Source organism: Syzygium oleosum, unplaced genomic scaffold (assembly GCF_021117445.2).
Source record: "Syzygium oleosum isolate NSW1041296 unplaced genomic scaffold, Sole_v2.1 Sole_v2.28, whole genome shotgun sequence".
Lineage (NCBI taxonomy): Eukaryota > Viridiplantae > Streptophyta > Magnoliopsida > Myrtales > Myrtaceae > Syzygium > Syzygium oleosum.
The window spans coordinates 39,032-65,124 of NW_026607512.1; the positions used below are offsets into that span (position 1 = coordinate 39,032).

At 41.4% G+C, this 26,093-nt stretch overlaps 2 protein-coding genes across 2 annotated transcripts; both read right to left on the reverse strand.

The window, feature by feature from the left end:
- Positions 1-207: 207 nt before the first annotated feature.
- Positions 208-2,922, reverse strand: LOC130135138 (receptor-like protein 47). The gene has a single exon (XM_056303563.1). The coding sequence runs from the start codon at positions 2,920-2,922 to the stop codon at positions 208-210; it is 2,715 nt and encodes a 904-aa protein (XP_056159538.1).
- Positions 2,923-16,089: 13,167 nt separating this feature from the next.
- LOC115669436 (receptor-like protein 7) lies at positions 16,090-19,700 on the reverse strand. Its single transcript, XM_056303564.1, has 3 exons — positions 19,291-19,700; positions 17,707-18,475; positions 16,090-16,848 (listed from the first exon to the last, which is right to left on the reverse strand). Exons 1-3 carry the CDS (start codon positions 19,308-19,310, stop codon positions 16,090-16,092), a joined length of 1,548 nt encoding a protein of 515 aa, XP_056159539.1. The 5' UTR covers positions 19,311-19,700.
- Between the last annotated feature and the right edge of the window lie 6,393 nt (positions 19,701-26,093).

Genomic DNA, 26,093 nt, shown 5'->3' on the forward strand with positions numbered 1-26,093 from the left:
AGTTTCATTCTACCCGACCTTTTTGTTATTTATAGACGTTTCTCATTTGTGTCCTCCAACACATGTATGATTACAGAATGCTTTATTCAAAATGCATATGGACTAGTTAATATCTAAAAGAGAAAAACTTAAGAGAAAGTTACAGGTACTCAAACACAGAAGATGAAAGATTTCGGTTGAGTATTCCTTGGTTTCGGACCATCTCTTCTACCTTCTTCGCCTTTGTTTTCTTCTGCCAAAGTTCTTCACAAGGCTATGAGCTCTTCTTCTTGTGATCAAGCTGCTCCCGAGGACCACTCCAATCACTAACCCACTTGCATACCCCATGCACACGATCTTCCAGTCTAATTTCATTGCACTTCCATAATCTGGATCTTCTTCAGACGTTGGAGATGATGGCGGTGACGCTTTGGGATCTCCGCATTTTCTAGACAGAGGAGTGCCACATAGCCCCGAGTTTCCCTTGTAGGAGTTGTTTTCGAATGTAGAAAACTGCCGTGATTGGGGTATAGGCCCAGTTAGACGGTTATAAGATACGTTGAAGACTGCAAGCGAAGTGAGTTGCGTCAACTCCTGAGGGATCTCTCTGGAGAGCTGGTTCTGAGAAAGGTCCAATGCTTCCAAATTCGTTAGGTTTGCCAAGAATGGAGGTAGGGGACCGGAGAGCATGTTGTTGGAAAGGTTGAGCAATTCTAGTTGCTTTAGGCTTCCGATGGTCTCGGGGATCGCTCCGCTGAAGTTGTTGCTCGAGAGATCAATCAATGTGAGGTATTCTTGGATCTTTGAGTAATTCGTCTGGATGCCTTTGACAATTACCCTCATAGAGTAGTCAAAGGTTACGAATGGAGAGAAATCCCAGACCGACCCATTGCTATGTCCAATGTAGCCTGACGAATCTGTCTCAGAAACTTTCATGGCAATCCAATGCTTGAAGTATTTGGACGGCAAGCTACCAAAAAAGCTGTTATGAGATAGGTCAATGATTTGCAGCGTAGGGAACTCAATTCTATCAGCCGGTTCCCCAATAAATCCATGAAATCTATTATACCGCAATATAAGTACCTTCAATCCTGGAAGTGAGCCCAACCATGAAGGGAAAACATCTTTAATCTGATTGTTTGCGAAATTAAGGAATTGCAAGTTGTTACACTTGCGGAGTGATCTTGGCAGTGGCCCTTGCAATTTATTGTAACTTAGATCAATCATATAGAAGCTCCCATGCAACTGAGGAATTTTTCCAATAAAGTTGTTGCTCTGTAGACTTATTACTTCCAAAGTACCACTCAAATTACTCAAACATTGTGGAAGAAACCCAGTCAGATTATTATCAGACAAATCGAGCATCTCTATAATGCTTAGATTGCATATGAGTGGCGATATTCCTCCAGAGAGCCTGTTATTTGACATGAAGTAGTGCTGGATTTCAAGAGGGGGAATAGGAACTGATCCTTGCAACTCGTTGAAACCGAGATCTGCTACAAAGAGTTCTTTCCACTTGAAAATAACGGGATCTTGAGCAAAACTTGTTAGGAAGTTGCCAGAGAGGTTCAATCTATAGAGGTTTTCTGTGCTCACATTCAGAAACCATTTAGGAACTTGACCGGAAATGTTATTGTCGGATAGATCTAGCAAATGCAAATCATTTTGTTCTTGTAGAAACTCAGGGAAACTATTTAAGTTGCATGAACCTAAACCTAGAACCAAGTACCGGTGAGTTATGTTGGTTTCGACGATCAATGACAGTTTGTTAGAGGATAACACAAGTTCTCGAAGGTTTTTAGCCTCTGAAAACTTATCTAACTTCACTGTGCCACTCAAGTTATTTGAATTCAAATAAAGAGTGCTGAGACCCTGTAATTGGAAAATCGTGCTTGGAATTGCACCATGGAATTGGTTGAATGAAAGGTGAACGTCGATCAACTGGGTGAGTCTCCCCAGCGAGGATGGAATTTCACCACTTAATCGATTTGACGCAAGTGTTAAGCACCTAAGCTCCTGGAGGTTTTGGAAAGAGAGAGGAATCTCACCCGCTAATAGATTATATCCAAGATCTATATTGACAAGTTGAACTAGATTTCCAATGGAAGACGGGATTTCGCCTGTTAATTGATTAAACATTAAATCTAAACTAGTAAGTTGGACGAGGTTCCCGAGAGAGGATGGAATTTGCCCAATTAACATATTGGCTCCTAGACTTAAATACTTAAGCTGGACCAGATTTGCCAAGAAAGATGGAACTTCACCCGTTAAAGAATTGCCGCTTAGATCTAAATGCTTCAGGTGACCAAGACGTCCAAAAAAAGATGGGATTTTACCTCCAAATTCGTTGAAGGATAGACTCAAATACTCCAGTTTGAAGATGTTGCCAAAAGAAGATGCAATCGTACCATTTAGTAAATTGTCACTCAAGTCTAGATGGACAAGTCGGGTCAAGTTACCGAGCGAACGTGGGATGTGGCCCATGAAGTAGGAGCCGGAGAAGTTCAAGTCAGTCAAGGAACCAAGATTTCCAATTGCCGGAGGAATATGACAAAAGAAGTCATTGAAGCCAAGGTTAAGGCATCTTAGGCGAAGAAGACGCAAAATACTGGTGTTGGAGTTGATTTTACCGGAGAGACAACTACAACTGAGGTCGAGGCCGATCACGTGACCGCTTACCTTATCACACTCAACACCAGCCCAAAAACAGCAGTCGCTTTGAGTTTTCCCTGTTGATGCATTCCAGGATTCAATTTTTGGTCGCTCATCTGAAGTGACGCTGTAACAGCACCAAGGCTGTCTGGTGAAGAAGGTTGCCTTGAACTCCAACAGCGCAGATCTCTCGTCTTCATGGCAACGTGGTAGGGTTGAAGCAAGAGAGTGTGAAGCAACAAGAGTAAGCAAGAGTATCATATAGTTGAAGTGAAATGACTCTTTTTCCATGGTTACCTTAGCAAATCTAGTGCTACTCTCAAACTCACTCTGCCAACTCGAGTGTACATGAGGCCTGATGATGAAGATGTTAGTTATATAGACAAGTTCTTCTCCGATGTCGTTCTCATGCTTTACTCTAACGCAGTGAGTTGATTTTAATCAACAATCCTACTGTCTGTGTGGGCCAAAAACAGAAAGAAAAAGAAGACCACGAGAGATAAAAGAAAGAAAGAGGAAAGTGCAGCTTGGTCCAGTGAACAGAGGAAAGAAAGAAAGAAATGAGAGGGAAGAAAACAAAGATTTCTCGCGTGACGTGAGGACTTTGACTCGGTCAAAAGTGTGGGCCAAAAAAAAAGGGAAAGGAAGACCACGATGGATAAAAGAAAGAATGATCAATATTAAAAAAAATTCAAACTGGTATATTTATGATAAATTTATTCTAAATTAATTTTTTGATCACCAAAAATTAACGTCAACACATGTGACAATTTCATTTACATGTTAGGCTCCGTTCGTTTGGCGGAAAATATTCTTCTTTTGGAAAATATTTTCCTAGAACATAATTTTCGGTGTTCGGCGACCAATATGAAAAAGTTTCGGAAAATATTTTTCGCCGGCGGCGGGCGCGGCGACCAGCCGGCAGCGACAGTGGCCGCGACCGCGCGGCGGGCACACGGCACCGACGGCCAACGTCCGGCGGCGCGCGGCGTCCGGCAGCCGGCGGCCGACGGCCGTGGACCGGCGGCGCGCCGGCAGCGGCTGCAGCGGCGCAGCTGGCGGCGGCCGCGACCTTAGTGAAGAAGAAGAAGAAGAAGCTCTGGAAAATGATTTCCGCTTTTGAAGAAGCGGAAGTCATTTTCCGTAGACTTAGGCTATTTTGTGAGGGGGGGAAGGAAAATATTTTCCCACAGAAAATGTTTTCCGCCCCCCGAACACCGGAAAACCCGAAAAATATTTTCCGGGAGAATATTTTCCGCCAAACGAACGGAGCCTTAGTTTTCGTTTAATTTTACCATCAAATTTCTAAGTTAGATGACACATGACGGTTGACGTGTGTACTAGTTCGGGGTTTTACTCTCCGTTTGTCATAGGTGTATCAGTTTGTGATTTTTTGTGATATTAATCCAGTTTAACAGAAGGTAAATTTGTCACAAACGTACTAGATTTGGATTTTTGGTGGTCAAAAAATTAGTTTTTGGTAAATTTGTATCAGGTGTACCAATTTAGGATTTTTCGTGGTATTAACCCAAGAAAGAAAGAGGAAAAGCACAGCTTGGTCCAATGAACAGAGAGAAGAAATAGAGAAAGGAGAGGGAAGAAAACAAAGATTTCTCATGTTCACGCTATGCAGACCTCACCAAGCCAAGGTTAGTAAGAATTCAAGCCTTTTGTTCATCTATTATCGGAGTTAGGTCATCAATTCGAAGTTATGTGATATTTGAGCTAGGGGATCTGATTTAGGAGTTGTTAAGCTGTGGAATTACATGCAAATGATAGATTAGGACGTTGTGGAGCGTGGAATTTGACAGAAATCTATTTTGGTCGTGGAATGTAATGGAGGCTTTTATCATTTAGAGTAACGGTTTAGTTGGAGTGTAATTATCAATTGAGTCTTTCAAAAAGGATGAACAAGGTTGGTTTTCTAAGTTATTTCCAAAAACATCAGGTTTTTGGCATGTTTAATTTAAGGTTAAGTTCAAAATGTCGGGTTTAGCACTTCTTGATTTTCAATTTGTCCTAACAAATTCGTCCGCTAAAACTCTAAAAGAAACTTGTGGCTACTGGGTAGGTCCTCTCCTTTGATCTTTCCGTCTTTTATTCTTCTTCATGGTCCCACGGCAGTTTCCTGTGAAATACAGAAGTCTTCATCTTCATGCCAGCCAAAATAATCAGCTGGAATTTTTCGTTTCCGTAAACAGCTCTAAGTGTGGACCAAGAAAAGTACTAGGCGAGACTCGAATTGATGTTCTCGATACACCGAAAAGTCCTCGATGACCTTGACTTAAACATATGTGCGTTTTTTTCTCTAACCCTAGCAAAAAGTCGCGATAGTGATATCTTTCGTAAGGATGAGGATTGAGGGAGTAGACTTTGCGTTGAGTTAGATTGGTCTCACAAATAGCCTCTAGCAAGATTCACGTGATCTAAGGACTGAGGTGCGTTGATTCGCATTCATTCAGTGCATCCAAGTATGGCTTCAGTACGTTGGTATCATGCTCTTGCACTTTGCCGACTTGCAGGGAAGAAAGAATAGCCCTACTCGCAGTAAGAGGTGTTCTATTATATCAGTAATGTCTCAGTGGAAAAATCTTTCTTTCACAAGGATATGGAGTGCATAACTCTCAATGCTTTGGGATGAAACGTTATAGGATGGCAATTAAGTTCAATTCATTCTTTTTCCGAGCTGTAGCTCCAAATGTCAAACTCTTGTGGTTTCCAATCAAAGTGGCAGAGCAATTGAGCAAGCGGAAGTTCAATATTGGCAAGACCAAATAATATGCCGGGACACATCCTTCTACCTGCTCCAGATGGAATGTATCCGAAGTTAGTCCCTTTGTAGGTAACTGAAGAGTTTTCCAAATCTCTCTGATAGAAATCATTCAGCATCATTCCATTTATCAGGATCTCTTCTAAGTGCCCACGCATTGATGATGACTATAGTTTTTGGCCGTATCTCATATGCGGGAGACTGCACATTTGTCCCTTAACTCTCTCGTGATGAAGGGAATAGGAGGATGCAAGCGTAGAGTTTCTTTTAAGATTAATCTAAAGTAGTGTAGTTGCTGGATGCCTTGCTCGTCGATCCCCTCTTTTCCTCAAAGAACTTGCTGAATTTCAGAATGAGCTCTCTCCTTTGCTCTGGGGCTCTTCACCATTTTGGCCTTCGCCCATTCAAGGGGCATGGCTGATGTAATACGAGGACTTTGACTCGGTCAAAAAGTGTGGGCAAAAAAAAAAAATAGAAAAAGAAGACCACGAGAGATAAAAGCAGTAAAGAGGAAAGTGCAGTTTCGACATAGGGCTGTTTGGCAACTTATCAAATAGCGACTGATTCTGTTATTTTATTTTCAGAGTCAGTTTGATAACAGAAATCCGTTTGCTAAATTTTTTGTGTCCGGACATAATTTTGCAAAAAATTATGCCCGGAATCAGTTTTGTAACAGAATCAAGAATATAGAAAAAACAGCTTCTTGATTCTGGAACAATTTTTTCAAAACTGATTCTTCTTGATTTTTTTCTTTTTTTTGGTTATTGTTGTTCTTCGACCCGACAACCCATCGGCCACCGACCGCAGGCGACCGGCCATAGGCCAGGGCTGGCGAGGGCGTCGCGGCCCTCACCTGTGGCTGGCGAGGGTCCCCCTCGCCGTCGCCACCCAGGCGACAGACCTGGGTGGCAACGACGAGGTTGGCCTTGCTAGATCTAGGCGAGGTCGAGCCTTGCCCGGCCCAAGGCGAGGCCGACCTCGCCTGTCGCCACCCGGCGAGGGCCGCGATGCCCTCGCCGCCGGCGTTGTGGCGATGGGCCGCTGCCTGCCCGGGCCATGGCCAAGAAAGGAAGGGGCAAGAAAGAAAAAAAAAAGAAATAAAGGGAAAAAAAAGAAATAAGTATTAAAAAATTTAAAATATTATTAATAAAAAAAAATTTTGTGTAGTTACCAAACGCATTTCAATTCTTTTTCTATTCTAAGAACAGAAATTTTGGGCAGTTACCAAATGCCTTTAAATGCTTAGAAATCATTTCCGGACACAGAATAAAAAAGAATCATTTCTGCCCAGAATCTGATTCTGAGCACAGAACTAAATAAACAGAGAAAAAGAAAGGAGATAAAAGAAGAAAAGAAAGGTTTTTCAGGTACCCGCCAGCGAGTTTTCGTCGGGGCGGATTAACTTTGTTTCGTAACACCCGTAAAACTCAAGTCTTTTATTCATCTAATCAAAATAATTATTGAAATTAGATCATAAATTTAAATTTATGTGATATTTGGATTGCGGGATCCAATTTAAGAGCTGTTAAGATGTGAAATTATATGGAAATGATAGATTAGGACCTTATGAAATCTCTTTCAGTCTTGAAATGTAATGGAGGCTGGTCATTTAGAGTAACAGTTTAGTCGGAGTGAGATTTTAAAGTTTCGTGTTGCGTTGCGGACAGTTTCAAATATCTGCTTTGAGCAACTGTTTTTTAAATTTTTTCCACAAATAATGAAACTATATTGATCTATATTATGTGGATGATTTATAATTATTAAATTTCTAATGGGTGGCAACTTCAAGGTCACGTGTTCACTCTTGGATTTGCTGACCCAATGCCCACCGTGTGTATTGTGAAACTGTTGCTTGAAAGATCGATGAATGTGAGATATTCGTAGATCCTTGGTTACTTTAGTTGCGGGAGCCTTTGTTTGTCATTATCATAGAGTAGTTGCAGGGTCGTGTATCGTGGGCAGAGCCTGTGACAGAGGTTCTTGATGGCATTTATGATTTACAGATCAGTGTTGCCCAAAATAGTCCGCTCGATCTGCCGCTGCAACTTTCATGGCAATCGAACGCTCAAGGTACTTAGATGGCAAGCTACAGGCAATTGTTCTGGGATAGGTCGATGATCTGAAGCCTTGGGAAAGTAGAGTTGCTTACAAGTTCCCCAAATCACCCCGTGGAATCTGTTAGCTTGCCAAGATCGGCACGACGACAAGTGAGCCCAACCAGGATGGAAAAGTATCATTGATTTGGTCATTTAGGAACTACTGTTCACAGCCTGCGAGTGCCCAAGTAATGGACAGAGATGTCTCTTGGCTTAGAATTCTTTGCTCCCCAAAGAGCACGCTAGCTTAGAAAATTCAAGATACGGAACGTGACTGTTTAGGCGCTTTGAAAATATACGCGCAACACCATTTCTTCCCCAAATAAAAGCTGAAACAGAAGAATATAATGTTGAAAAAACCTCCTAATAGATTTTGAAGTTGACAAAATAGTCCATGAGTATTTTGTAAGTCTGATAAATGCTTTGAAGTATTTTGATCTATAAAATTATACTTTGGAGATGGCAAACTTATTACTTCAAGAAGTTCAGACTTTATATAAGGCAGAAGGAGAAGTTCATATTCTATACTGCAAACGATAAAATTCAGACCTAGATGGCAGAAGAAGAAGTTCAAACTTTATAATGGAATCGGAAGGTTCAGAATTTAGAGAACAACCCATTCTACCCATCCTGACATAAGTTCTGAATGCGAGATAAAATTATATAGAACCAGACTATATCCAGACTTTGACGCAAACTCAGAACGTACATAACGGCTAGTAATCTGGCTTGGATTTCACAAATGGAAAGTCTTGATTGACTCGATCTCAAAGGCTATTTTGCAAAGGAAATTTATAATACAAATTATCTTAAATTGATTGATAATCAACATCGAGGCAAGTTTCTTTTTAAATGGAAAGGCTCTTCTTATGGAAACCAAGATTCTGGTTGTATGGATGACCAGATTCAGCGGGATTCAGATTTTGTTACTCAAGACTACTCAATACTCTTTATACAAATCTGTACAACTTGAAGATTAGAAGATGATCCTTTAAAGACTGTCCAACGGCTAGTTTGGAAGTGGAGGAGTATAAAAGGAGATCAAGTATCGAGGAGCAAGAAAAGAGATGAAATTCAAAATCTACAATTCCAAAGTCTGAGCATACTCCAAACTTTGTTACTTGTCCTTCGTGAGCTAAAATCTGTGATCTTGAGAGACACATTGTAAGAGTTATTGAGTGAGATAGAGTGGTCTATCATTCACAAAGTGTTATCATTCCAAATACGCAATATATTTTAATCATCTAGTGGAATACGGCCGTAAGCTGCAAGCATAGGAGAGTGGGCCTGAGGCTTGATCTAAGCCAAATAACTATACGTCTTGTGTGTAGATTTTCTCACATCTTAAAGCTTCTTTTAGTTATTGCATTGCACACTTGCACGATTTATATCAAAGACTGTTTAAAATCTGAACGTTGTTCAGACTTTGTTCTTGATTTTTCATTTCCGCTTTAAATTGGTCAGAAATTGTTTAAATCACCTATTCACCCTCTTTAAGTGATCCTTGCTAGTCTCCTCATATAATATTGGATTTCACCCGGTTAATTTAGAAATTTGTGAGACCAATGCAATAGTGATTACTGACTTGTCATAGTAATTACTAGGGTTATCTGATCATACTTCTTTCTTGTTGCATATGGAGCATCGATGTAAAATTTTCTAACTTGTCGCAGAAAAAATGAAATTGTCGCTTGCCAAGAAATTCGGTTAACGAAACATATTAATTTGTTGGGTCATTCAAAAAGGATTAACGAGGTTGGCTTTCTAACTTATTTCCAAAGACATCTGGGGTGAGTTTTGGCATGGTTAATTTAAGGTTAAGTTCAAAATGTCGTGCTTAGCACTTCCTGATTTTCAATTTGTCCTAACAATTTGTCCATCCAACATATTCGTCCTCTAAAGTCTAAAAGAAACTTGTGGCTACTGGCTAAGTTCTCTCCTTCAATCTTTTCCGTCTTTTATTCTTCTTCATGGTCCCACTGCAGTTTCCTGGGAAATACAGAAGTCTTCATCTTCATGCCAGCCAATCAGCACGATATTTTCGTATCCATAAACAGCCCTTAGTGGGGACCGAGAAAAATGTTAGGCCAGACTAGAATTGATGTTCTTGACACTCTGAAAAGTCTTCGATGACCTTGACTTTAGCATTTGTGCGTTTCTTCCAATGACCCCTGTCGTGACCTACCCCAATATTCTCGAGGGGCCGCCCCTTAGGGTGAAATAGATTTAGAGGTATTTATCAATAGACGTGAACATCAATTGGTTCGCTCGAAAGACAAACTAAAAGGCTCATCTATCTAAGGACAGAGGCGCTCCCAAGCCTCATATATCGCGCGACATTGGTTTTTCTAATCCAGGCATTCAATTGGAGTCGCCACTAGCTAATATTGACTATAAACCCTAATCGAAATGCGGGAATGTTGTCTCAATGCATGAGCAATCGATGCATGCACAACTAGAAATTCTAAAAATCGAGGACTTGATTGCACTAATTGTTTAACTAATACCTTTTCAATACCTAAACTTGACTATTTACTAACCAACGTGCCAGGGCAGCTATCGAAGATCCTAAAGTTCATCCTAACCAAGTTAAAAATGGAAAATAATGACCAACTTATTAAAAGTGCGCAATCAAATAATCATAATAGAAAACAAGCAACCCACGACCTAGCATTGTCTCTTAAAAAAAGAAAAGGTAATCAAAAGCCTCGTAACTTATTCAATTTTTGAGTTCAACTCTCACCAAAAAGACTTTCACATTTTTTATGCAAAATAAGCTCCAAACTAGAATTAACACTAAAATCTAGTGAAATTTAGTCATAACTAATTCCTAAAATTTTTCTATATTTTTGAATTTTTCTGAATTTTTTATTTTTTTAATAATTTTTAATCTGAAAAATAGAACTTCCGATCGGGTCAGGGGAACCAAGTCCGAATTGCCGGCCCGACCCTGACCCCGAACGTCCGGGTTGGGTCAAATCGGGCCAGCCTTAAGGCCCAGTTCAAATGTCGCCTTGGTCTGATTGGCTTGGGCCAAGCCAATCAGACCAAGTCCAAATTTCTAATTTTTCTTTAAACGATTCAAGCCCCAAACTAAAATAAACCCACACGTTCGGCCCAATTCAAAAACACCTCCAGCCCAGGGTGCTTCCGATCCGACCCAGCTCTCGACCCAATACCGAATCCGACCCGGTCCTATTTATTTATTTTTATATTTTCGGATCTTTTTATTATTTTCTATTTTTGTTTTGTCTGCCCTGGGACGTCTTCTTCACGACCGGAACTCCTTCCACACGACTTCATCAACGAAGCCGCTTCCACCGTGATCACGCCGCACACTTGTCAATCTCCGACCGTCGTCGCGTGCCGTCAATGCCGACGACCACCAACAGCCTCACACCCCGTCGACCGGCTATTCCGACCGTCGCCGGTCTATTACCGACGATGACCGAGACAAATAACCTCCGGCCAAAGCATCATTAACGGCTAAAAAAATTTTGGAGCGATATAATAATGAAACATACATACACACAGCAGAGAGAGAGAGAGAGAGAGAGAGAGAGAGAGAGAGAGAGAGAGAGCTAACGGTGACGGCATCTGGTTCGGGAATGGTGGGAAATCACCGACGTCGGAGCTTGGATCGTCTCTTCTCGTCGACTAAAATCTGGTTCCCGCGACTGTTCTCCGTCCGAGAAGGCGAATCACCGAATCACGAGGCCTCCGGCGATGGCAACCGGCGACAATGAGCGAGCGAATGAACAACAAAGAGGGGGAAGAGATTTGCCCGGTCGTCGTTCATACGAACAACGGGACCGAGACGCTCTCCTCTTGAACACCCCCCCTTTCTCTTCCCGATTCTTCTCTGCCTTCCCCTCCCGATTCCCTCAATCCTCTTTCCTTTCTTTTCTAAACCAGCTCTCCCCCTCTTCATTCTTTTTCCCCCGCTCACCTCACTCCAAAGGAAAGTACCCGCCTGCCAGACTCCGCTCGACCTTGCGGCGCACTGCTCTGTCCTGGCCGTTTTGTCCTTCGTACCTTCTTCGTCGGCCGTTTCTGCCTTCGTCGCTTCCGTTTCTTGTCTTCGTCGCTTCTGTGAACGAGCGTGAGAGAGAGGAGAGGGGGGGTGAAGACAGAATAGGGGCTGGGCTAAAAAGAGACAGGGCAAAAAGGGCTCGGGCCCGGGCCAAATTGAGAAAAGAAAGAGAAAGAAAAAGGGCTTAGGCCCAATTGGAAGAGATAAGAGAGGGGAGGAAAAGGGCCCGTTCGGTCGTACCGGGTTGAACCGGCCCGATTTTTTTTAAACACATTTTCTAATAATTTTACTATTTCACCTTATTGTCCATTTTCACATTATCTTAGTGCATTTACCTTTTAAGCACCGATTTATCGAACTGGCAAAAATCACGTGTCAACAACCCAGAAAAAAAAGGCACAATACTGATATTTTTCGTAAGCATGAGGATTGAGGGAGTGGACTCCGCGTTGAGTTAGATTGGTCTCACAGATGGACTCTAGTGGAATCCACCTTATCTAAGGACTGAGGTGCATTGATTCACATTCATTCAATGCATCCAAGTATGGCTTCAATACGTTGGAACGATGCTCTTGCGCTTTGCAGACTTGTAGGGAAGAAAGGATTGCCCTATTCGTAGTAAGAATGTCTTATTGTATAAGTAGTGCCTCAATGGAAAAATCTTCTTTCACAAGGACAGGGAGTGCAAAATAGTCATTGATACTATTCCCAATGCTTTGGGATGAAACGTTATAGGATGGCAATTAAGTTCAAGTCATTCTTTTTTCCGAGCTGTAGCTCCAAATACCAAGGTCATGTCAAATTCTTGTGGTGTCCAATCAAAGTGGTAGAGCAATTGAGCAAGTGGAAGTTCAATTTTGGCAAAACCAAACTAAATTGGCCAAATAAAAATGTTTAAAATAGAATTGACGTATGTACAATAATTTTAGGACTTTTTTGGTGATTATTCCACATTAATTATCTCAGGTTAATCACAATGAAGTATTGCTTTTCTCGTTCTCAAGTTTGATTAATCGTGCCGTTCCAGACCAACTATTGTAGCAACTCTGACAAAGTCTTCAGTTGATATGCTTCTTTGCTTTGAACTAATAGTAACAAGTCATATATGAAACTCTCCCCTTTTCATTGCATATTCTCTCATAATTCTTGGTAGGTTATTGGGCGATGAAGCGATACTTAGTCAAAGCGGTTTATGATTACCTATTGTACAAATTACGCATGAACATGATAAAGATGCAAAAATTAAATCCCAATCTAAACCATTGCCTCCTCTGTCCCTTCCTCCGTTTCTTTCACCCTCGTCTATTACGTTGTTGTTTAGTGTACCAGTTTCGTAAATTGATTTTAAAGTACCAGACACCGTTCGGTATTAATAATTATAGATCAATGAACTTGGCTTAAAACAGGGTCTGATCACGGGCTTTGCGGCCCGCCTAGGCCCGAAGCACAAATTTGGCAGGTCTTGGTATGTAATTTCTCCCTCAACAGAGGTGTATAGCAGCCTGGATTCAATTAAATGCTCTGGATTTAGCTACAGGCCAATGCCAATTATGGCTCGAATACTATCCACAACCTTCAAACGGGAAGACAAAGCAAAATCATGAACCGCCCTGATTGTAAATCTTCTTAGCAGAGGTCCTCTGACATGCTAATCGTCTGCAACTACAGATAGATAATGAACGTATATATGTATAATTTTGTATTACAAGCTCTTTTAACCAATACATACGATAAATAGGAATATGTTTATTTATCTTCTATATTAAATAAATAATTGCCTTTTACTAAACTTAAATAATTAATTAGAAATGGCCTATTTATATATTACATGAATCACTTCAACAACTCAAGATATGGACCGCTCGACTCTTCTATTCCAGATAGCACCTCCAACGGTGGACTATAAAAGAATAAATCGAAGTCTTAAGAGTCGCAATTGTCCTCCTAATTTCCAAGTCATTCTTTATATTTCTTTTCAACTTTGTTTGGGTCTTACCGCCCTGGGATGTGCTTCAGGTGCTATCTGCAGCTCCTCAAATATTCCAAAAAAGTAGCTTTCCAATTGCAAATGAGTTACTAACTAAGGATGTTATTTTATGAGCTATGGACAGAGATGTCTCTTGACTTTGAATTCTTGCGCTCCAAAGAACACGCTAACCGAAAAGAAGAAGAAGAAGCATGATACATAAGGTCAGCGACACGGTTTCTTTCACAAATGAAAGTTAAAATAGAAATATATAATATAGAAATCGACTTGGTTGTTGTAAAATTTTATGGAATCACCGTCAACTGCTTCTATTCTGATACCATGTAAAAATTCGTAAAGTTACTACTAATTGTTCTAAAATTTTAAGCTGTCAGTTGAATGCCTGAGCGGCCCGCAAAGCTAATGATCAAATCCTGTTATAAGAAATAGGAATGTATGTTTCTTTATCTTTCATATTAAAAAAGTTCACGTTTTTGTAGCCTTTTTATGAGGCGATATATATAATTAAATGATTGTTTATCATTCAACACGTATACTCAAATAGTAATGACAAAAGGGATGCAGAGTGAAGACTGATTGGGCCAAACGTCAAAGTCATCTCTTTAGGCGAAAATGAGAGAGTTCGAACTTCACATCTCTTCGTTTGAAGATGTTCTTACATTGGGAGGTCCATCAAATTGTTCACTAAGATGGTTTGGTTACAACTTCTTATCAAACCGCAACACACCAGTCTGACAGCATGAATTGTCAACTATCGAGGCTGAATTGTACTTATAACTATCTTCCTAAATCGCTCAGCAATGGCAACTCGCGTGCAAATGGGCAGTAGTGAAGGAGAATTTGATATCTAACTTGCATGATCAGACTTCCCTTCAAATATAGGCCGACTAGTTGTACTACATTAATTATCTTGAGCTTAATCTTGACAAAGGATCATTTTTTTAGATCTCGAGTCGGGTTAATGTGGCCATTCCGGACCGGCTATAATAGCGGTTGTGACACAATCTCGACCCTTTTCCAGTTGACGTGCTTCTTTGCTTCGTACTAATCGTAATGAGTCATCTAAAGCTCTCCCCTTTTTCATTGCATACACTCTCATAATTCTTGTTAAGTTACTGTACTATGAAGCATATTTAGTCGGAGCGGTTTATGGTAACCTAGTGTACTCTGACCTAAAAAAAAAAAAAACCTAGTGTACAAATTAAGCATAAACATGATAAAGATGCAAAAATTAAACCCCAATCTAAACCATTGCCTCCTCTGTCCCTTTCTCCATTTCTTTCCCCCTCTACTATAACGTTGTTGTTCAGAGGACCAGTTTTCTAAACCAGTTTGTAAAGTACTCGACACTTTTCGGTATTAGTATCTGTAGATCAATGAATTCGGTTTAAAATGGGATCTGATCACGGGCTTTGCGGCCCGCCCAAGCCCGAAGCACAAATTGGGTGGGTCTAGGCATGTAATTTCTCTCGGGCTCGACACATCCAACCCGGCCCGCCAAGCTCATGCAGGCCCGATCATTTCATCAAGAAAATTAATAGTTTTCCAATCACGGGCAAGGTTTTAGGTCCTATGCCGGCCCACCCATTATTCATGTCTAGTCCAAAACCAGAATCTCAATTCGAATATATTTGGATTTTCATTTCGAGACCCGTTTACATCACCAAGCCCAAAAGACGAAATTCTCTCTCCTCGACTGAGTAGCACGACAGAGATCTCCCTCACCGGAATCACATGCAACGGAGCTCAGGGGATTCACGTATGGAAGGATTAGGAAACAGAGAAGCACAAATAAAAGCTCGGATTCAATTAAATCCTCACATCTAGGTCCAAGTCAATGCGGACTATCGCTTCGACCAAAAAAAAAACATGCGAACTATCGCCCGGATGCTTTCTCCACCCTTCAAGTGGTAAGGCAAAGTAATATACTGCCCTGTTTGTAGATCTTCTTAGCAGAGGTCCTAAGACATGCTATCTGCAACTATAGAGGGATTATGTATGTATATATGTATATATTATGTATGCATTTTTTTGTATTACAAGCTCTTTAACCAATAAATATAAAAAATAGGAATATGTTTCTTTATCTTCTATATCAAACGATCACAAATTTTGTATTTTTCATAAGCCAGATATGTGTAATTAAATAATTGCTTATTATTCCACTAATTTAATTAATTAGTAATGGCCTCTTTATATATTACATGAATCACTTTAACAATATTTTTTTTTATGAAATCAATGATAGATAAGCAGGAAAAATTAATTTTTCTATCCGATTGGTGTAAAATTAACGGTTTCAACGTAATTAATGTGAAAGGGAGCGGTAGGGAATGGAGGTTTTTGTGAAGATGTGCCTCAACCACAAAGTCCCATTCTACCCAACTTTCTTATTTTCTGATTTATGTCTCACGCACTTGTGATTGCGGAATGCTTTATTCAAAATGCATATAGACTAAGTTAATATATATAGCAGCAGACAAACTTAAGAGAAAGTTACAGCTACAAGTACTCAAACACAGTAAGACAACAGATTTCGGTCGAGTATTCCTCTGGTTTCGGACCGTCTCTTCTACCTTCTTCGCCTTTGTTTTCTTTTGCCAAAATTCTTCGCAAGTCTCTGAGCCCTTCTTCTTGTGATCAAGCAGTCCCCGAGGACCACTCCATTCACTAACCCACTTGCATACCCCATGCACACGATCTTCCAGTCTAATTCCATTGCAATCCCCGAATCTTGATGTTCTTCGGACGTCGGAGATGATGGAGGCGACACTTTGGGATCTCCACATTTTCTAGACAGAGGAGTGCCACATAGCCCTGGGTTTCCCTTGTAGGAGTTGTTTTCAAATGTATCAAACTGCCATGACTGAGGTATCGGCCCGGTCAGACGGTTATAAGATACGTTGAAGACCGCAAGCGAAGTGAGTTGCGTCAACTCCTGAGAGATCTTTCCAGAGAGCTGGTTTCGAGAAAGGTCCAATGCTTCCAAATTAGTCAGGTTTGCCAAGAATGGAGGCAGGGGACTGGAGAGCATGTTGTTGGAAAGGTTGAGCAATTCTAGCTGCTCTAGGCTTCCAATGGTCTCAGGGATCACTCCGCTGAAGTTGTTGCTTGAGAGATCAATCAATGTGAGGTACTCTTGGATCTTTAAGTAATTCATGTGGATGCCTTTGATAATTACCCTCATAGAGTAGTCAAAGGTTGAGGATGGAAAGAACGGCAATGCTTCCTGGATAAATTTGCCTATGTAGTCTGATTGAACTCTCTCATAAACTTTCATGGCAGTCCACTGCTTGAAGTACCCGGATGGCAAGCTACCGGACAAATTGTTCTGAGAAAGATCAATGATTTGCAGCTTAAGGCCCGTTTGGTAACGTGTCAAACAGTGAAAATTTCTATTCTTTTATTTAGGAAATAGTTTGGGAGCAATCGTTTGGTAAAGCTTTTTGTTCGGCACATTTTTGCAAAAATTTGTGCCAAAAACAGTTTTAGAAGAGAAACAAGAAATAAAAAAAAGTTGCTTCTTGTTTACGGCACGATTTTGAGAATGAGTTCTTTTTCTTTTTTTTCTTTTCTTTTCGTGTTGTTCTTCCCTGGGCTGTGGCCGGCCGCCGGCGACCGGCCATAGCCCAGGGCCGACGAGGGCATCATGGCCCTCGCCGGCGGAGGTGAGGGTGAGGGCTGGACCCTCGCCGCCTGGGCGAGGCGGCTCACCGTCGATCATGGCGAGGTCGGCCTCGCCCAGATCGAGCGAGGTCGGCTTCGCCGTGGGTCGCGACGGCGAGGCTCGGCCTCACCCGGTTAGGTGAGGCCGAGCCTCGCCGTCGCGACCCACGGTGAGGTCGGCCTCGCCGTCGCGACCCACGGCGAGGCCGGCGGTGAGAGCGGCGGCCGGGCGGCGGCGAGGGCCGCGACGCCCTAGCCTGTGGCTGGTCGCCGGCGCCGACGACCGGCCATGGCCAAAGAAGGGAAGTGTAGAAAGAAAAAAAAAAGAAAAAAAATATTAAACAATTTAAAATATTATTAATAGAAAGAAATTTTGTATAGTTACCAAACGTATTTACATTGCTTTTACATCAGGAATAGAAATTTTGGGCCGATTCTAAAACGCCGAATCTTTCGAGAAATTATTTAGAAGGCGCACAGAATCAAAAAGAATCATTTCTGAGTAAAAATAGTTTCCGGGCACAGAATAATTGTCATGCGCACCGTTAGGGAACTCAAAACCATCTCTCGGTTCCCCAACTAGTCCATGAAATCTGTTATGTCGCAATCCAAGTACCTTTAAGCCAAGAAGTGATCCCAACCACGAAGGAAAAACATCTCTAATCTGATTGTTTCCAAAACTCAGGAACTCCAAATTCTTGCATTTACGGAGTGATCTTGGCAGTGGCCACATCAATTCATTATAACTCAGATCAATCATGAGAAATGCACAGTTGTCCCCATTCAACTGAGGAATTTTCCCATTAAAGCCGTTGCTTTGTAGGCTCATTACTTCCAAAGAACCACTCAAATTACTCAAGCATCGCGGAAGCACCCCAGTCAAGTTATTATTGGACGAATCGATCATCTGAATCGAGGTTAGATTGCATATAACTGGCGATATTTCTCCGGAGAGTCTGTTGTTTGAAATGTAGTAGTACAAGATTTTGGGAGGGGGAATCGGAAGTGATCCTTGCAACTGGTTGAACCTGAGATCTGCACAGACAAGCTTTGTCCACTTGAAGGTAACGGGATCCTGCCCAAAACTAGTTAGGAAGTTACCAGAAATGTTCAAATACACCAACTCTTTTGTGCTTACATTTAAGAACCATTCGGGCACTTGACCGCTGATCTTGTTGTAGGATAGATCTAGCTGATACAGATCTTTAAATGGCTGATACAGATCTTCTTGACCACGAAGGTACTCTGGGAAACTATTTAAGTTGCATGAACCAAGACCTAGTACCCAATATCTTTTTGATATGTTGGGTTTAATCATCACCGACAAATTATTGGATGATAATTTAAGTACAAAGAGGCTTTCAATCTTCGAAAACATATCTAACTCCACTGTGCCGCTTAAATTATTTGAAGTTAGATCAAGAACGCCGAGATTCTGTAAGTGAGTGATTGTGCTTGGAATTGAGCCGTGGAAGCTATTAAATGAAAAGTCAATATAACCCAACTGCGCCAGACTACCTAACCAAGTTGGTATTTCCCCCTCTAATTCATTTGTGTCTAAAATTAAGTACTCAAGCTCTTGGAGGTTTTGGAAAGACGATGGGATTTCTCCAGTCAATCGATTGGAGGAAAGAGCTAAACTGGTAAGCTGAACAAGGTTTCGTAAGAAATATGGGATTTCTCCTGTCAATTGATTAAAGCTCAGATCCAAATAAGTAAGCTGCATGAGGCTCCGTAGAGAGGATGGAATTTCACCCATGAGTTCATTCCCTACCAAACTTAAATAGTTCAGTTTGGTAAGATTTCCTAGAAAAGATGGAATTTTACCTGTCAAATCATTACGGCCAAGATCCAAATGCTTAAGTCGCGCAAAACGTCCTAAAATTGATGGGATTTTACCGCTGAATGAATTTATACTCAGGTCTAAATGAGTAAGTAAAGTTAGATTTTCAATTGATCGGACTGAACCGAAGAATGCATTAAATGAGAGGTCTAGATGAGTGAGTTGGGTCAAGTTGCCCAGTGAAGTTGGGATGTGGCCTATGAAATTGGAGTTGGACAAATTCAATTCACGCAAAGAGCCGAGGTTTCCAATTTCAAGTGGTACCTGAGAGAAATTGAAGCCATTAAAAGCGAGGTTAAGGCTTTGTAGGTGAACTAGACTGAGGATGCTGGCGGTGCTGGAGTTGATGGAACCGGTGAGACAACTGCAACTGAGGTCGAGGCCAATCACGTGACCGCTCGCCTCATCACACTCAACACCATCCCAATCACAACAATTGCTCGTAGTTTCCCCGATTGCTTTCCAAGATTCAAGCTTCACATGCTTATCCGATGATTCATCACAACAAGGAGGCCTTTTTGTGAAAAAGGTTGCCTTGAACTCCAATAAGGCAGATCTCTCATTTGCATGGCATCGTGGTTGGGTTGAATTAAGAGAAAGAGATGCAACAACTCTTAACAGCAAAAGCAAGAACTGCAAGATTATCATGTTGGTGAAGTAAAAGGACACTTATTCTGTGGTATTCTGCAAAACTAGTTAGTGGGATAAGGATACTTCTCGACTTGGGATATACAAGAAGCCCAACGGTGAAGATACTATTGTTATATAGACAAGCTTTTTGTCTTCTCCATAATTGTTCTTTCATCATCAGTAGGGGACCACGTGACAGAAACCCCTTCAGTATGCGGGCAGATCCTAGAACGAGCAGCGAATCTCACTTCAGCTTGACTTGGACCATGAAATGGAAATGGAAATGGAAATGGAGGAAAGCAAATTGGGCCAATCTTGTCTTCTGACAATAAATGAAGCGTGTTGAATTGCATCTCTTTGCATATGACTTGTTCTTGCATAGCGCGTCTCGTGATTCAGGATTGAGCAGGAGGAAAATAGTCTGATGTGTGACTACTTGATTAGTTTACACAATCAGACAAGTCCTATATCATGGCATATCACCCTAGGTGTTCTTGAAATATTGGTACATAATCACAGCTTGTGCTGTTACCGAAGGACAGTGTATTGCTCACTTGCCATAATAATCACTGGGGCTACCTAATTATACTTCTTTCTTGCTACAAATGGAGCGTCCAGGTAGAACTTTCTAACTTGTCATAAAAAAGATGAAATCGTCACTTGCCAAGAAATTCGGTTAACGAAACATATTAATTTGTTGGGACTTACGAAGAGAATCAACAAGGTTGGTTTTTAAAGTCATTTCTAAAAACATCTGGGATGAGTTTTGGCATGGTTTATTTAAGGTTAAGTTCAAAATGTTGTATTTAGCCCTTCTTGATTTTCAGTTTGTTTTAATAATTTGTCCATCCAATATATTCATCTTCTAAAAGTCTTAAAGAAACTTGTGGCTACCGGGTGGGTTCTCTCCTTTGATCTTTTGTCTTTTTTCTTCTTCACGGTCCCACGTCAGTTTCCTGTATACAGAGACCTTCATCTTCATGCCAGCCAAAGTCATCGGCAAGATTTTTTCGTTTGCGTAAACAGCTCTTAGTGGGGACCGAGAAAAGTGCTGGGCCACACTAGAATTGATGACACTCTGAAAATTCTTCGGTGACCTTGACTTTAACATCTGCGCTTTTTTTCCTGTGATCCCAGAAAAAAAAAGCACAATACTGAAATTTTTCGTAAGGATGAGGATTGAGGGAGTGGGACCGCGTGTCAGGTTAGATTGGTCTCACGGATAGACTTTAGTGGAATCGACCTGATCTAACGATTAAGGTGCATTGATTTACATTCATTCAGTGCGTTCAAGTATAGCTTCAGTACGTAGGTACCATGCTCGCGCACTCTAAAGACTTGAAGGAAAGAAATAATAGCTCTATTCGAAGAAAGAATTGATGTGGCTAATAATATCACCTAGAGTGGGGTGGATAGGTAAATTTAAAAAATTTGGCAAAGAATTGCGGAATTAAAAGTGCCAAAAGTGACCGAATGAGACAGAGTGTGAATATGATCAGAGTTGTGATAATATTCAAATAAAGTAAATTTGAGCAAAGGGATAGAAGATTTTGCACAGAGAACTTGTAGTGGTTCAGCTTAGTGTAAACATACGTCTACTCTCCCACGCTAATAATCTATTGGTTGGATTTTACTATAATCGATGGGAAGTTACAGTGGTACACGCCGGCTAATATTCAAGCACTTCTCCACAAAATAGGTGTTGCTAATATTCAAACTGATATATCTCAATATCTCACACCTAAGCATATACTTATAACACTGTTCTCAAGAGATTACAATAATATGCTATGAGAAGACAATTTAAAGTATGTGAAGCTCTCTCGAAATTTGGAATGATGTACTCTTGATATTTCTTGCTCTTCGGCGCCTTGGTCTTCTTTTATACTTCTTAGCATCCGAACTTCCCATTCGACAATCTTCAAGGACCACTTTCCAATCTAATACAATTGTTGAGAAGATTAGGTAAACGTTGAGATTGAACAATTAGAGATCCCGTCGATTTAGTCGCCCATACAAACAAATCTTGGTTTCCAAAAGTGAATATTCTTCAACTATGGAAATAATATTGCCTTCAAGATGATTGTCCATCAACCAAAATATCCCGCATGATTGATTGTTTTGCGAAGATAAAGTTTAAGATTGATAGTCAATCACAATCTTTTAAAGTGGCAATCCATTCCAGATTACTAGCTGTAAAGAATGAGATTAAGAATCTCAAAATGATAACCTTGAAGTTTGTGACAAGAATCTCGTCGTAGGTAGAAAAGGTATTATGCTAATATTCAGCTCGTTCTGGTGATATCCAGCACATGCTGTGAGAGAAAATTTCAAATAAGGATCCGAAGTCTTTCTTATTTTGTCGAATAAGGAGCTGAAGTGGTTTATGTTCTCAAATAAGGATGCAAAGTGGTTATAACGGTTTCAAATAGAGGCCTCGCCCACGGAGGCCTCACCCATCGGCTTTCGCCGACCGCAAATTTTCCGACCGACCAAGGGCATTTTCGTCCAAAAATAATTTTAACATAAATTTTAGTTAAATTAGATTTAAAAAAAAAAAAGGGGCAGGCCTGGCAGCCAGCCCTCCCCGCCTGTGGCTGCCTCCCCATCGCCAGTGGGGCGGCGCTGGCGACAATGGCTAACGGGGTCGTCGGCTAGAGGCGAGAGGCTAGCCCTCGCCCAGGCCGGCGGGAGGTGACCCGATGTCGGGACCTTGAGTGGGAGGTGGGCGATGGCAGTCAACAGTGGGGGGCGGGTGGCAGGCGGCGGCGACCAACGGTGGGACGTGGGCGGCGAAGGACGGTAGAGGTGGCTGGTGTTGGGCGGCGACAAGAGGTGGTCGGTGTTGGGCAACGGTGGGGGGCGGGCGACAACGACCGATGGTGGGAGGCGGCCAGTGTTGGGCGGTGGCAAGAGGTGGCCCGTGTTGGGCGATGGCAGTCAACGGTGGGGGGCGGGCAGCGGCGACCAACGGTGGGAGGCAGCCTTAAGATTACACCTTAAGATATGGACTGCTTGACTCTTCCAAGGGTGGACTAGACTACAAAAGAATGAATCGAAGTCTTAAGAGTCGCGGTTCCCCTCCTAATTTCCAAGTCATTCATTAAATTTATTTTGAACTTTGTTTGGGCCGTATCGTTGGGGATGATAAGACATGGATAGAGATGTCTCTTGACTTAGAATTCTTGCACCCCAAAGAGCACGCTAGCTTAGAAAATGCAAGATACAGAATGTCATTGTTTAGGCACTTTGAAAATATACGCCCGACACCGTTTCTTCCCCAAATAAAAGCTGAAACATAAGTATATAATACTTGATTTCACCCGGTTAGTGTAGAAATTTTTTAGACTACTGCAACTGTTCTAAAATACAGTCTATATCGTCCTTCACAAGGCTGCTAGAGATCATGACGTAGTCTCGAGACTGACTGCGAAACTCGACTCCTCCGTTATAGATAACACCTCAAGATATGGACTGCTTGACTCTTCCAAGGGTGGACCGGACTACAAATGAATGAATCGAAGTCTTAAGAGTCACGGTTCCCCTCCTAATTTCCAAGTCATTCTTTAAATTTATTTTGAACTTTGTTTGGGCCGTATCATCAAGGATGATAAGACATGGACAGAGATGTCTCTTGACTTGGAATTCTTGCACCCCAAAGAGCACGCTAGCTTATAAAATGCAAGATACGGAAATGTCATTATTTAGCGCCTTATACACCTAACACCGTTTCTTCTCCCAATAAAAGCTGAAATAAAAGTATATAATATTGGATTTCACCTGGTTAGTTTAGAATTTTGTGTGACCACTGCAATTGTTTTAGAAAAGTGTCGTGAAAGATTTGAACTTAAGACTTTATGATCTGATACCATATAAAATTCTGTGAGATCAATCTCAATTATTTTAAAAGATTATTCTGTTAAACGAATGTGTGCTTTTAAAAATGTGAGGTTTGGTTAGAAAATGGGTGTAGGATCATATTAGATGTCTATATTCGTTGTGTAATATTCTATAATCTTGGATTTCTTATCTTTTTAACACTTGAATTCCGAGTGATTGCGTGCGTGCGGTCTCCTTGTCAGGCGGTGTTTCTCTCTGCAATCGAACACCTGATCAGCCAGAGACCAGATGACAAAACCCATTCAACTGGTTACCATGCCGCAGAAAGAGCCTCAGACTTTCTGTGGAGCTGCAGGTCGGCAATGATGAAAGCAATGCAGAGTGAGGATTGACTGGGCCAAACATCAGGTCATCTCTTTCGGACAAATGACATTCTTCCCACTTCACATCTCTTTCTTCGTATGAAGATGTTCCTACACCGCGAGTTCCATTGAATTTTTTGCTAAGATGGTCTGATCACAACTTCTTTACAAACTGCAAATACAAAATGGGACACCAGTTATACATATAACTACGTTCCTATATCTCCCGGCAATGGCAGTTCGCGTGCAAATGGGCAGTGATTGTAATAGTGGCGTTGACTGAGTCGATTGGGCAGAAAAAAAAAGTTGACTCGTCAACAAAAGGCAAGAAAAAGTGGACGCTATAAAGGAAAGTTAGGGCGCACAGAGACGAAGAGAGCGAGAAAAAAGGAAAAGAAGAAGAAAGGGAAAAGAAAGGCAAGTCCTATATGATGGCATATCACCTGAGGTGTTCTTGGAATACCGGAACATAATCACAGCTTATGTTGTTACCAAAGGACAGTGTATTACCGACTTGCCATAGTAATTACTGGGGCTACCTGATCATACTTCTTTCTTGCTGCATATGGAGCATCGAGGTAGAATTTTCTAACTTGTAGTAGGAAAAATGAAATTGTTGCTTGCCAAGAAATTTGGTTAACAAAACATATTAATTTGTTGGGTCTTTCGAAAAAGATGAACAAGGCTATGGGACCCTTTAGAATTGTTCGATACTGGATCTTCTTCTGAAGCGTGTACAAGCTTTATTTTAGTTCACTTACTGGATCTTGAAGTCTCTGTCTTACCACGAGAATTACTTTGATGGGATTGGTCGTTAGATAAACCTCGAGCTCCCCAGGTTCCTGAATCTTTAAGAGCACATTGCCTCCTAATGTCAAATTCTTTCTTCTCCTTATGATCGGCAATGACATTGTCGAGTTCAAGGAGAATTCATGATCCTTCGCTAAAAATTAAAGTTCAGTAGTTAAACTTGGATCCTCATTAACGTGCCATTTTCAGCTTCTCTCAACATACCCCGGAACATGTCAATAGGCATACAGCCCTGCTGGTAAAGAGATTGGGGAGTGAGAAAGCTAGTATTACAAGTGCGGAATTTGACTCTCGCGCTCTGCAGGAGGTAGAGCAAAAATCAGAGTGGGGAGAGTTAGCGATGGAACAGAAAAAAAAAAAAAAAACACGCACACACCCCGGAACGCTCTAAATAACTTTTCTATAGAAATGAAGTGACAAGAATGGCGAGTGAGTTCATTTCAGTCTTTTTTTGAATGGTTGCTTTATATACTTAGGTCATGTCGAACTCTTCTGGCTTGATCTCGCCAGGGATCTCCCAATTGAAGTGGTAGAGCAATTGTGCGAGCGGGAGTTCAATACTGGTAAGACCAAAATAATGTGCCCGTACACCTGCCCCAAATGGTATGTGCTCAAAGTTGGTCTCTTTGTAGCTAACTGAAGAGTCTTCGAATCTCTCTGGTATAAAACGATCAGCACCTGTCCATCGATCTGGATCGCTTCCGAGTGCTCATGCCTTGATGATGACTCTAGTTTTTTGTGGTAGCTCGTATCTGCGGACTTCACATCGGTCCCTTGACTCTCCTATAATGAAGGGATAAGGAGGATGCTCGCGTACAGTTTCTTTGATGACTAATTTCAAGTACTGTAGTTCCCAGAGGTCTTCCTCGCCGACTTTCAGTTTTCCTGAAAAGACTCGCCGCATCTTGGACTGTGCTCTCTCCAAAACTCTTGGGTTTCTCAGCATTTCCGCTGTTGCCCATTTCAGGGTCGCCAATGTACTCGCGCTTCCACCTAAGAATATTTCTCAGAAAGGAAGGCACGATCTTCGAGTTTGATGGCTTGCGAAAAAGGAATGAAAATTGGTGGTGTCAACACTGGCTGACGAATGCATGGTCTTTTTAGGGAATCAACATTTGGTATAAGTGGAGGAAAGGAGTAGACAGAAGCATATTTTAACATTTAGTAGTGGGCAACGCAAGTTGATCTCTTCAGTATTGCAGGCATATTCTGATTTCCAGCAAAATTAGGCACAAAATTTATGTGTAGGCTCAAGGTATAGGAATTGTGAACACTCAACTTGTTCGGTAATTGCCAGGCATATTCTGATTTCCGACATAGTTAGTCGCAAAATTTTGTAAGCTTAATGTCCACCCGAAGGAACAGAGGATTCATCCTTTTGCAGTTCATGTGACTTTTTATGTGACACTGCCGAGTTTTCTTCCT